Raw genomic sequence first — 13,986 nt, 5'->3', positions numbered from 1 at the left:
TCTTATTATGAAGTCAAACGCATGGGCCAATTCATTCAACGAGAATTGCTGCCATTTACATCCTAGAAATTATTTCACAGCTTTGAATCAGGACTTACTGTAACAGAGATGATTAGCAAGAATTCAGCTTTACGAGACATCATCTGGCAACATTTAGGAGAATACACATCCATACAGTGAAGTCAATACAAAATCAATATTGCTCACATCTACAGTATGTTCACCTTACAATACACACAGCACAACTCAGTTGTATGACATCATACACTGGAATTAATACACTGACTGGCATGAGAGTATACGTACCGTTTTGATTTTCCAATCCTTTTCACCATCTATAAATTCAGCTGATGAGACAGTTTGTCAGTGTTATTGTGAGTGTTAATTACACTTCTAAGCAGTAAACACGGACAAAATGTAACAATGTAAGACCAGGAATGATACTAGTAGTGTTATTATACATTATCAGAGCACAATCTAGTAAGTACACAATTTCTTTGTCTATTACAAATAATACGAAACACCTATTTATGTGCTTATTTGGATGGTCTGTGCTTTTGTCATTTTGAGTCATTAAAGACTTATGAGACTGTCATCTTGTGGGGGAAGGGACCATACAAATGCCTGTGCTGTTGGTGAGTTGAAAAGATGAGCTGTGAACAGATCACTCTCAATCCTTGATATACAGTACCAGTCAAAAGTTGGGACACACCTACTCAATCAAGGGTTTTTCTTTATTTTTACTATTTTCTACATTGTAGAATAATTGTGAAGACATCAAAACTATGAAATAGCACATATGGAATCATGTAGTAACCAAAAAAGTGTTAAACAAATCAAAAATATATTTTATATTTGAGATTCTTCAAACTAACCACCCTTTGTTTTGATAACAGCTTTGGCATTTTCTCAAACAGCTTCCCGAGGTAGTCATTTCAATTAACAGGTGCGCCTTGTTCAAAGTTAATTTGTGGAATTTCTTTCCATCTTAATGGGTTTGACCCAATCAGTTATGTTGTGACAGGTTAGGGGTGGGATTCAGAAGATGGCCCTACTTAGTAAAATACCATATTATGGCAAGAACAGCTCAAATAAGCAAAGTGAAAAAAATTGTCCATCATTACTTTAAGACACGAAGGTCAGTCAAGCCGCAAAATTTGAAGAACTTTGAACATTTCTTCAAGTGCAGTCGCAAAAACTATCAAGCGCTATGGTGAAACTGGCTCTAAAGAGGACCACCACAGGAAAGGAAGACCCAGAGGTAAAAAAAAAGGCAAGTCAGTTAAGACCAAATTCCTATTTACAATGACGGCCAACCCCGGCCAAACCTTGGCGATGCTGGGTCAATTGTGCGCCGCCCTATGGGATTCCCAATCACGGCCAGATGTGTCTTTGTGAGACGCATAGTAGGTGAACGGATGATCCCCGCATTTGTGTTTCCCACCGAGAAGCATGGAGGAGGAGGTGTGATGGTGTGGGGGTGCTTTGCTGGTGACACTGTCAGTGATTTATTTAGAATTCAAGGCACACTTAACCAGCATGGCTACCACAGCATTCTGCTGCGATACGCCATCCCATCTGGTTTGCGCTTAGTGGGACTACCATTTGTTTTTCAACAAGACAATGACCCAACACACCTCCATGCTGTGTAAGAACTATTTTACCAAGAAGGAGAGTGATAGAGTGCTGCATCAGATGACCTGGCCTCCACAATCACCCGACCTCAAACCAATAGAGATGGTTTGGGATGTGTTGGACCACAGAGTGAGGGAAAAGCAGCCAACAAGTGCTCAGCATATGTGGGAACCTTTTTGGAACAACATGATTCCATGTGTTATTTCATAGTTTTGATGTCTTCACTATTATTCCACAATGTAGAAAATAGTTTTAAAAAATAAATAAAATGGAATTAGTAGGTGTGTCCAAATTTTTGGAATGGTACTGTAGACATAAAGAAAATTATCACTTTACAAGTTTACAGTGTATCAACTCAAAGCGGAGCAGAATTACAGTGTAAATATAATCTAATAATAATATACCATTTAGAAACTAACAAATAGCACTAAAACCATTCATCTGTCAAGTCTGGCTATTCCTATTGGTTTGCTACAGCTAGAAGCCTCTATCTAAATAGTGTATTAAACATTTGTACACATTTCATGTTTTGTATTTACAATCATTTACGTACAGTATACACGAAACGTGCTGGCATTACTGCTATGAGGTTTAAGCGAAGGTAAACAGTAAGAGAAAAGACATTGCCTTTAATGATGATTCAATATGCTGTGAAGCAGATCACTGATGTGTATAAAGATCTATGGCGTCACATAATATTGAATATTGTTGGTAATTGTCCATACTGTCAAGACAGGCAGATGAAGTGGGGATGTTTAAATTTTTGCAAAAGAACTCAAATGTATCCCCATAGAATTAAGTGTAATTGTAAAACATGGCACATAATCACATCTATTGGCTACCACATGACATTAACGTTAATAATTCTAATTTTGCTTAAAAAATTATGAGTACAATTTTGCAATTCAGAATTCACTACATACGTACACTACACTACCTGAACCAGTTACTTCTGTCTCACAAATAAGAGAAAACACCTTGCCCTCAGTCTTTCTCTCAACTTCTACCGACAGATAAATATCTATAATTGTAAACACAAATATGGCATGCCAAGCAAATAAGCTGGCTAATAATGTTGTCTTAGTTTAGGAATTTGAGCAAGTATGGCACTGAAACATATGACTATCAATTATATCGTCATGGTCATCCCAGACAAGGTAGTGGGGGGGATATAGTCATTATTATGACAAGATTGAACACGGTTAGAGCAAAACAGTGTGGTAAGCCTATCTGGGTCAAGCGTTATCACTGTAGCTTCCTAACCATTCTCTAGTTTAGATCACAGTGGAACAATAATTAGTGCTCCCATCTGGATAGTGATTGAAAATCATGTGCACTTTGTTTTCAGCTTTTCAGTGTGACACTGTAATGTCATATATTTTCTTTACTGACACTGTACCAACAGTTTGCTTTTTGCACTCAACCCTGAAGTCAGCCTTGATTGTGAACTAGTCACTCCCTTGCTTGACAGTCAAGGTCTGGTCTGCTCTGGTGTGCTTTGCTTTGTGCATGTACAATACAGTACTCTCTATCTTACCACTGCTCTATGGGCAGCCACACTTCTCCAGATACTGGCCTGGCCTTGCTGTTTGGGCCTCTCTCTCTTTTGTTTCTCCGTCAAGCCAGAGAGTGGATGACTGCAGGGGACTGACTAGACATAGTCCTCTACCATAGGGATAGATACATGTGGGATTTATCTCTGTGCCCTCTACTCCCACTTGGGTCGTGTCAGTGGAGAAGCAAGGAGAAGCACTGCAGAGGGCACATTAATTTACAATATATGACTCCAGCTGTGTGACCTGCTCACAGACCTACCAAGACTTCCACTCTGTATATCTTGCTTATGTACTATAGCTACATACAGTTGAAGTCAAAATTTTACATACACCTTAGCAAATACATTTAAACTCAGTTTTTCACAATTCCTGACATTTAATTCTAGTAAAAATTCCCTGTTTTATGTCAGATAGGATCACCACTTTATTTTAAGAAAGTGAAATGTCAGAGAATTATTTATTTCAGCTTTTATTTCTTTCATCACATTCCCAGTGGGTCAGAAGTTTACATACACTCAAATAGTATTTGGTAGCATTGCCTTCAAATGTTTTACTTGGGTCAAACATTTCGGGTAGCCTTCCAGAATCTTCCCACAATAAGTTGGGTGAATTTTGGCCCATTCCTTCTGACAGAGCTGGTGTAACTGTGTCAGGTTTGTAAGCCTCCTTGCTCGCACCTGCTTTTTCAGTTCTACCCACACATTTTTAATGGGATTGAGGGTCAGGGCTTTGTGATGGCCACTCCAATACCTTGACTTTGTGGTCCTTAAGCCATTTTTCCACAAATTTGGAATTATACTTGTTGTCATTGTCCATTTGGAAGACCCATTTGCGACCTAGCATGAACTTCCTTACTGATTTCTTGAGATGTTGCTTCAATATATCCACATAATTGTCCCCACAACATGATGCTGCCACCCTCCTGCTTCACGGTCGGGATGGTGTTCTTCGGCTTTTAAGCTTCCCCCTTTTTCCAAACATAACGACGGTCATTATGGCCAAACGGTTCTATTTTTGTTTCATCAGACCAGAGGACATTTCTCCAAAAAGTATGATCTTTGTCCTCATGTGCAGTTGCAAACCATAGTCTGGCTTTTTTGTGGAGGTTTTGGAGCAGTGGCTTCTTTCTTGCTGAGTGGCCTTTCAGGTTATGTCGATATAGGACTCGTTTTTCTGTGGATATAGATACTTTTGTACCGGTTTCCTTTTGCATCTTCACAAGGTCCTTTGCTGTTGTTCTGGGATTGATTTGCACTTTTCACACCAAAGTACGTTCATCTCTAGAAGACAGACCATGTCTCCTTCCTGAGCGGTATGACGGCTGCGTGGTCCCATGGTGTTTATACTTGCACACTATTGTTTGTACAGATGAATGTGGTACCTTCAGGCTTTTGGAAATTGCTCCCAAGGATGAACCAGACTTGTGGAGGTGTACAGTTTTTTTTCTGAGGTCTTGGCTATTTATTTTGATTTTCCCATGATGTCAAGCAAAGAGGCACTGGGTTTGAAGGTAGGCCTTGAAATACATCCACAGGTACACCTCCAATTGACTCAAATGATGTCAATTAGCCTATCAGAAGCATCTAAAGCCATTACATAATTATCTGGAATTTTCCAAGCTGTTTAAAGGCACAATCAACTTAGTGTATGTACACTTCTGACCCACTGGAATTGTGATACAGTGAATTATAAGTTAAATAATCTGTCTGTAAACAATTGTTGGAAAAATTACTTGTGTCATGCACAAAGTAGATGTCCTAACCGATTTGCCAAAACTATAGTTTGTTAGCAAGAAATGTGTGGAGTGGTTGAAAAACGAGTTTTAATGACTCCAACCTAAGTGTATGTAAATTTAGGACTTCAACTGTAGCTTCTAATCTCAAAGAGCAATGGAGACTCACACACAGAACCATAGAGATCTGTGAAAACAGACAAGGGCAGAAAGTAGTGGCATGATTCCACCATTATAAATAATTCAGATTCTAACAATGCATAGGGATTTTGAAAGTCACAGAAGTTTACACTAATCAGGGTTGGAACATAAAAAAGGTTTGGGCAATATGAAAAGGATCTTGTGCCTCTCAAAATGCCAGGGGTTCTAGGTCAGTGGGTTCAGATACACATGGCAAACAAATGCTTTAACCAGCCGTTAATGCCAGCCTCTTCGTAATCCTTTTTCTCACCTCTTCATTCCCTCTTTCTGGATAGTAATAATGATGGACAGGAGGTAAAGACAAATAGTTAGAAGAGGGTGGCTAGGTGGAAAAACCTTGATTGAGAGGTTGGCCAACACGCCAACAACATCATAATGTCTTTTACTATTTTGCCCTCAGAGTCTCTCCAGGCTAGGGCCTGTGTGTGTGTGTGTGTGTGTGTGTGTGTGTGTGTGTGTGTGTGTGTGTGTGTGTGTGTGTGTGTGTGTGTGTGTGTGTGTGTGTGTGTGTGTGTGTGTGTGTGTGTGTGTGTGTGTGTGTGTGTGTGTGTGTGTGTGTGTGTGTGTGTGTGTGTGTGTGTGTGTGTGTGTGTGTGTGTGCTTACGTGTGCGTGCTTGTGTGTGTGTGTATGCTTATGTGTGCTTATGTGTGCTTATGTGTGTGTGTGTGTGTGAGATAGAAAGAGAGGAGGGGCGGGGAGGAGAAGTGGAAGGGGGTGCATCAGGTGTAACCCTGGTCCTAGGAGCGTTCACTCAAAGCGTTCGTAGTTCCTGGTTTGTCTCACCCGGGGTACCATGTCCAGGAGCAGTCTGAAGGGAGAGAAGACAGATATATTGTGGGATACAAGAGCAGACAAGATGTGTCATAAGACATTAGATGATTGACTGTGTATAATGTAAGATAAGATAAATACTTTATTTTCCCCATGGGGGAATGTGTGTGCATATGTGCACGTGTCAATATTTGTTCCTATTTATGGCTAATCAAATCAAATTTTATTGGTCATGTACACGTGTTTAGCAGATGTTATTGCGGGTGTCTCAAAATGCTTGTGTTTCTAGCTCCGACAGTGCAGTAATATCTAACAATTTCACAACAATACACACAATACACACACATTTATGTATTTATGTATTTATGCTGCAGTAGTTTATGTGTCGGGGGGCTAGGGTCAGTTTGTTTATCTGGAGTACTTCTCCTGTCCTATTCAGGTGTCCTGTGTGAATCTAAGTGTGCGTTCTCTAATTCTCTCCTTCTCTCTTTCTTTCTCTCTCTCGGAGGACCTGAGCCCTAGGACCATGCCCCAGGACTACCTGACATGATGACTCCTTGCTGTCCCCAGTCCACCTGGCCATGCTGCTGCTCCAGTTTCAACTGGCCTGGGCCCTAGGACCATGTCCCAGGACTACCTGACATGAGGACTCCTTGCTGTCCCCAGTCCACCTGGCCATGCTCCTGCTCCAGTTTCAACTGTTCTGCCTTACTATTATTCAACCATGCTGGTCATTTATGAACATTTGAACATCTTGGCCACGTTCTGTTATAATCTCCACCCGGCACAGCCAGAAGAGGACTGGCCACCCCACATATGCTCTCTCTAATTCTCTCTTTCTTTCTCTCTCTCGGAGGACCTGAGCCCTAGGACCGTGCCCCAGGACTACCTGACATGATGGCTCCTTGCTGTCCCCAGTCCACCTGACTGTGCTGCTCCAGTTTCAACTGTTCTGCCGTATTATTATTTGACCATGCTGGTCATTTATGAACATTTGAACATCTTGGTCATGTTCTGTTATAATCTCTACCCGGCACAGCCAGAAGAGGACTGGCCACCCCACATAGCCCGGTTCCTCTCTAGGTTTCTTCCTAGGTTTTGGCCTTTCTAGGGAGTTTTTCCTAGCCACCGTGCTTTTACACCTGCATTGTTTGCTGTTTGGGGTTTTAGGCTGGGTTTCTGTACAGCACTTTGAGATATCAGCTGATGTACGAAGGGCTATATAAATACATTTGATTTGATTTGAATTTGATTTGATTTAAGTAAAGGAATGGAATTAAGAATATATACAAATATGGATGAGCAATGTCATTGCGGCATAGACTAAGATACAGTAGAATAGAATAGAATACAGTTTAAAATGAATAGAATAGAATACAGTATATAACGGGTATATAATAGAATAGAACACAGTTTATAATGGGTATATAACAGAATATGATAAAATACAGTATATAATGGATATATAATATAATAGAGCACAGTATATAATGGGTATATCATAGAATATAATAGAATACAGTTTATAATTGGTATATAATATAATATAGTATATAATGGGTATATAATATAATAGAATACAGTTGTCACGCCTTGGTCATAGTGTTTTGTGTTTTCGTTATATATTTAGTCAGGCCAGGGTGTGACATGGGTTTAAATGTTGTGTTTCGTATTGGGTTTTGTAGGCATTGGGATTGCGGCTGAGTAGGGGTGTAGCATAGGTTGGCTGCCTGAGGCAGTTCTCAATCAGAGTCAGGTGATTCTCGTTGTCTCTGATTGGGAACCGTATTTAGGTAGCCTGGGTTTCACTGTGTATTTTGTGGGTGATTGTTCCTGTCTCTGTGTAGTTGTTCACCAGACAGGCTGTATTAGGTTTTTTACGTTCCGTTTTGTTGTTTTTTTGTATATTACGTTATTTCATGTATCGTCATTAATTTCATTAAAGACATGAGTAACACCACGCTGCATTTCGGTCCGACTCTCTTTCGACAAACGAACGTTGTTACAACAGTATATAATGGGTATATAATATAATAGAATAGAATATATTATATAATGGGTATATAATAGAATACAGTATATAATGGGTATATAATAGAATATAATAGAATACAGTTTTTAATGGGTATATAATATAATATAATAGAGTACAGTTTATAATGGGTATATAATAGAATAGAATAGAATATAGTATATAATGGGTATATAATATAATAGAATAGAATATAGTATATAATGGGTATATAATAGAATAGAATACAGCATATAATGGGTATATAATATAATAGAATAGAATACAGTAAATAATGGGTATATAATAGAATAGAATAGAATACAGTATATAATGGATATACAATAGAATATAATAGAGTATATAATGGGTATGTGGGTGTCTGTGCATAATATGAGTGCATAATATGTGTGTGTGTACAGGTGTGTCATGTGACTGTCTGACATGTGATTGTCTGTTTACATTTGTGAGCGTGTCTGTGTGTCTGTTTGCATTTGTATGTGTGTGTTTGTAGGCTACATGTCTCTTACTTGACACCGTAAGCGAGGATGATGAGTCCGATGATGACGCCGATGGATCCGTCCAGGTACCAGACGTCAGGGTGGTGTCTGAACACCTCAGCACTGATGAGGATGGAGAAACCCATGATGCCCCCCACCATGGAGTTAAAAGCTACAGCCACAGAGAAGAACCACACCAATAACCACAAGAGGGAAAATGGAACATGTTGATTAGGCAAAGTAAAGGAGATGGGCTATAATAAACAACAACATCTACCTTTTCACATCTGATAAAACAAACCAGGTGTGTTCTCATTCAGCAGTCTGAGTTTATGTGCATGTGCATTTACCTGGCTATCATACAAATCTGTACAATGACGTTTCCTTTTCTTTCACTCTTTTAGAACTAAAATATACGAAGCTACTCAATTCTGAATATCTGACATGCAAAGCCAGTCAGTCAGAGTCAAACATCTTTGATTATTCCAATGCCTGTGGTAACAGTGCAGGTGAGCTCCCCTGCACCCCCGAAACAGAGTGAAAGACAGAGACCATTTTCTAAACAGTCAGTCATGTGCTTCGATCTAGCACCTGCCTCCATATATGTCTAGTGGGAGATAAGTGGACGGTCTGAAAGCAGAACAGCAACATCAGGTTTATTGGATTGTTGCTGTGTGTGTTGTGAAGCCTGCGGGAGAGACAGGGTGGAGAGCATGAGACAGAGACAGAGACAAAAAACAATAAAGACAAGAGATAAAGAGAGGAAGGAGTCTAGAAGGGGAGGGGGATGGAGGGAAGGGGCGGAGCGTCTACAGCTGAACCACGTACACCAGTCGCCTCCAGCTCTTATTTATTACCATCATTTGTTTCTCCGCCTCTCTTCCATTTCTCTCACCTCTCTGGCACCAGGCCTTATATCTCTACTTTAATTGGCTTCAGTTCAACAAGGCATGCTGTGCAAGCCCTCAGTATTTGTGAGTGCAAGTGTGTGTGCAGTGTCTGTGTGTGTGTGTGTGTGTGTGTGTGTGTGTGTGTGTGTGTGTGTGTGTGTGTGTGTGTGTGTGTGTGTGTGTGTGTGTGTGTGTGTGTGTGTGTGTGTGTGTGTGTGTGTGTGTGTGTGTGTGTGTGTGTGTGTGTGTGTGTGTGTGTGTGTGTGTGTGTGTGTGTGCGCGTGTGTGTTTGGAATTTGGACATGTGAGTCAGTCTTTCCCAGCCTACCGTCAGTGATGAGGGCTCTACTGGTCAGCACTCTCCCCAGCAGGAACTTGAACACAGCCAGGATGATACATACAATCCCACTGACAATAGACACACTGAAGAGGAAGTCATCCTGAGAGAGAGAAAGTGAGAGAGGGGAGAGAGAGGGGAGAGAATAAAAAGGGGAAAAAGTAGTAAATATAGAGTGATGAGTCAAAGGGTGCTCTTGTCCTCAGCAGTATCATTAATATTGCACAACCAGGATCAGAGGCCTGATCAGGTGCCTCTCCTCTCCACAAGGTCATTACATTTGTGAGGAGCCTGGTAATAACACACTGCTTTACAAACACATGATACAGTATTAGAGTATTAGTAAAACAAAGAGATGACAATCAGCTTAGTGTAGACATGTTGTCTTGATGCAATATGCCACATATCTTGTTACTGTTACAGTTTTTTTTCGATTGCTAAACGACAGTGGGCACAACTGGAGTCACATGTGCAAAACTCTAACTACAGTCTGCATTACCAACAGTCACCTGAGCTAAACAGTTCACATCACCTGCAAAACTCATTCCAAGCAACACAACTCTTAACACATGGCTCAAAACACGCTCAGTGCAGCCAAACTCTATGCACAACCCTCACTGAGATAACACACACTGTCACTCAGAACACACTGAGAGTAAAAACACTAGCATCAAATACCTGTCAGGATTTGGCCAGGGTTGTTCCAGTTTTTGGTCACTAGATGCCCCCATTGTGCCTTTTGACCTTTTGTTTTCCCTTGCTCCCCATTATTATTTGCACCTGTGCCTCGTTTCCCCTGATTGTATTTAAACCCTTTGTTTTCCTCTGTTCTTTGCTCTGTGTTTGTATGTTAGCACCCAGCCCTAGTACTCTGAGAACTCTTGTTGATCCCGGTGGACTCTCTTGTGGAATTCTGTTTTTTGTTCTTGTTTGTTTGTTTTTTGAGTATCTTTTGAGGCTTTTTGTGCTTTACCTTCCACCTTGTGGATTTACCTTTTTTGTCTTGGAGGATTACCTTTGTTCTTGTAGGATTCCTTTTGAGGTTGTGGAGTTACATGTTTTCCTGAAGAACTTCACTTTTTTTACTTCATTAAATACACCGTCTCAAGTACTGCTGTGTCTGCCTCATCTTCTGGGTTCTGCCGACTATTCGTGGCTCAGTTGGTTAAGTGACTGTTTCTCACTCCGGAGACCCGGGTTTGTAACCGTGTCCTGACAATACCAATACAGAAAATACTAACTTTTCATCTTTACAGTTTGAACAATTTCAGTGACTTCATACAAAGTCATATTTTCTTCAAAGAAAAGAGTGACATTCTTTCACATGATTTATTATTTTTTTTAGAACATAACAATTCTTTAAGGTAAATGAAAATTAGCAGTTTGCTTCAATAGTCTGTAGTAATTTACGGAATTACAGTAATGAGAAAAAAAAGGTAGAAACTAAAAGTACATACTGTAATTCGAACAAATATTTGAGGGGCTAATCCTGCCTCTCTCTAGCATCAGGCCACAGGTTTTCTTCAACATCATATCTGATGTTTTCTCTTGCCATGCACCTGGGGAAGAACCTTCTGGAGTGCCTTATCCATCCCCTGGCAGTCCTCTGGACTCGTGTCCTCACATCCGGCACGCATGACTTCCAAAAGAGACATTTGGTCATGTGGGTGGTGACCAAACACTTTCCACCTCCAGGCAGAGAAAAACTCCTCTATTGGGTTGAGGAAGGGTGAATATGCAGGCAGGTACAAAACCATAAATCTGTGATGTGCTGCAAACCAATCTGTGACAGCTGCAGAGTGGTGAAAAGCAACGTTATCGCAAACTATGACAAAAACTTGGGGGTTTCTTACTGGCTCCCCCTGTTCTGCTGGCACTAGCTGAGCATAGAGCTGTTCTAGGAAAGCTATAAGCCTTTCTGTGTTGTATGGGCCAATGAGTGGTGTGTTGAGAAGCAAACCATCATTGGCCATTGCAGCACACATGGTGATATTTCCCCCCCTTTGGCCTGGAACCTCCACAGTGGCCCTTTGACCTATAACATTCCTTCCTCTGCGCTGTGTTTTGGCAAGGTTAAATCCATCATCGATAAATACAAATGAATATGGTCTTTCCAGTGCTTCCACCTCCATTACTCTCTGAAAAACAGTAAGTGCACAGTTTTACTGTAGAAATGCTAGTGTTTTTTTTTTACTGTAAATATTTTGTATAGCTGTGTACGTAACCTCAGACGTCTTACCTGGACATTGGTATCTTTGCTCTTTTACGCGTTCACTGTTTCTCTCGAACGGTACTGTGTATAACTGTTTCATTGTAACTTGGTGTTTCTTTAGGACTCGAGCAATAGTTTTTGTGCTGACAGAATTAACATTTTCAAATATATCATTATCAGCCAGCACTCTATCTTGAATCTCCCGCAGTTTTATTGCATTGTTGACAACAACCAGGTCAACAATAGCATTTTCCTGCGCATCTGAAAATATTTTTCCTCTTCCCCCTGTTGAGGGCAGCCTTTGGGTCCTGTTGTAAAAATATATTTTACAGTCAAACTTACTGTAATATATATCTGTGTAAATATTCTATAATTGCAATACAAAATAGATTCCTGTAATGTTTTCATTTACTGTAAGGATGTAACTCTCACCTGTTTGCATGATGGAAAATTTGCATTACAGATGCCACTGTGGATCTTTGCAGATTGGGTTGCACCCTCAACCCTGCCTCTCTCAATGAGAGACCATGGTTCACGACATGGTCTATAAGTGTAGCCCTTATTTCATCTGAAATAACAGCTCTTTGTCTTCTTTGTCTTCCTCCACGCATCCGCCCTCTCCCTACCACCCTTCTCCCTCCACGAACCCATCTTCCTTGTTCCATTTCCAAAATGAGTCTTTCTGAGCTCTACCTATATATACTGTAATATATGTGTGTGTTCACTAACAAGTCTAAAACAAGACACCTGCTTAGCCTTTCAGCTGAAATTGCAATCAGCAGTGTTTGAAAGGCACAAGGCTGAAATCTATTCCGTTTTGAATGTGTGGTTCACAATTTTGACAGCAGTGTGTTAGTTTGTTAAAGCGTCATTCTTTACATCACAAGCCTTTACAGTATAAGGTCAAACTGCAGTCTGGCATCAAAACTGAACAACACGTATTTTTGTTCCTCCCTCTAATGTGTAGATATCTTGTCTTCCCTTGACGTGTTCAGACTTAAACAACTACTGGCTGCGAGACTGGTGTGTGTGTGTGTGTGTGTGTGTGTGTGTGTGTGTGTGTGTGTGTGTGTGTGTGTGTGTGTGTGTGTGTGTGTGTGTGTGTGTGTGTGTGTGTGTGTGTGTGTGTGTGTGTGTGTGTGAGAGAGAGAGAGAGAGAGGGAGAGAGAGGGAAAGAGAGAGGGAGGGAAAGAGAGAGAAAGGGATAGAGAGAGAGAGGAAATACAGAAGGTGTCTTTCGTTCTCTTGCTTTCTTTCTGTTGTTTTCCCCTGGTTCAAATTAAAGGTCCTCTCCCACACAGCAGCTGGGAAACCAATATCCCTCCTCCATTTTTAATGAGGCTTCAAACTCACTGGGCACTCTGAGGGAGCAGTAGGGTGGACATGATAGGAATCACATCCATACACTGCTACACACACACACACACACACACACACACACACACACACACACACACACACACACACACACACACACACACACACACACACACACACACACACACACACACACACACACACACACACACACACACACACACACACACACCAAATGAGGCCATCTGCCTGATCACTCTCTACCCCCCAGTCCTCCCCAGTCTGAATTGGGAGCAATGACCCCTATCCACCATACTTGGTGTCTAACTAGGACCCAGGCCAGTTAATCCTGTCCGGTTGATGGATAACCTCTCATGTACATTTCTTACAAAATTCAGGCGTACGTGGAGATTGTAGGATTTGCATGTTCCAAATTATTAGGATTAATCAAACTGTCAACATATACGCATGTTTTCACAAGAGCCATGTTACAACCCCGCCTGGGATTTTAACCTCGCCTGGGATTAAATAGTCTATAATGTCGCGCTCCGATCACCCAGCAATACTGTAGACTACCCATACTGTCATAGGCTACCGGTCTATTTACTTTCAGGCATGGTTGGCTATTGAATGAACAATGGATAAATAGTAGCCTAATATTTATTGTGTAGCAGAGGAGAGACATGCCCTGCAATATGATCATGATTTAGGCCCATATAATAAAAGTAAAATAAATATATATAAATATATTATGCTGCTATGTAATCTTCTTACCAAAGGCAAATGCATCTGTTTTATCATTAGGTCTACGTTTTAATGTTT

The 13,986-nt window shown here is 40.8% G+C and overlaps 1 protein-coding gene across 2 annotated transcripts in view; it reads right to left on the bottom strand.

The window, feature by feature from the left end:
• Positions 1–5,771: 5,771 nt before the first annotated feature.
• Positions 5,772–13,986, bottom strand: part of LOC124043950 (transmembrane protein 163-like) — a 123,017-nt gene continuing 114,802 nt past the window's right edge. For both annotated transcript variants that reach the window (XM_046363120.1, XM_046363121.1), the window contains exons 6-8: positions 9,627–9,738; positions 8,439–8,580; positions 5,772–5,934 (exon numbers count right to left, since the gene is read on the bottom strand). In XM_046363120.1, coding sequence (XP_046219076.1) covers positions 5,874–5,934; positions 8,439–8,580; positions 9,627–9,738 — 315 coding nt within the window. In that variant the 3' untranslated portion in view covers positions 5,772–5,873. The remainder of the gene's footprint in view (positions 5,935–8,438; positions 8,581–9,626; positions 9,739–13,986) is intronic.

Source organism: Oncorhynchus gorbuscha, linkage group LG09 (genome assembly GCF_021184085.1).
Source record: "Oncorhynchus gorbuscha isolate QuinsamMale2020 ecotype Even-year linkage group LG09, OgorEven_v1.0, whole genome shotgun sequence".
NCBI lineage: Eukaryota > Metazoa > Chordata > Actinopteri > Salmoniformes > Salmonidae > Oncorhynchus > Oncorhynchus gorbuscha.
The sequence above is the reverse complement of the archived record's forward strand: the minus strand, read 5'-3'. Positions and strand labels throughout refer to the sequence as shown.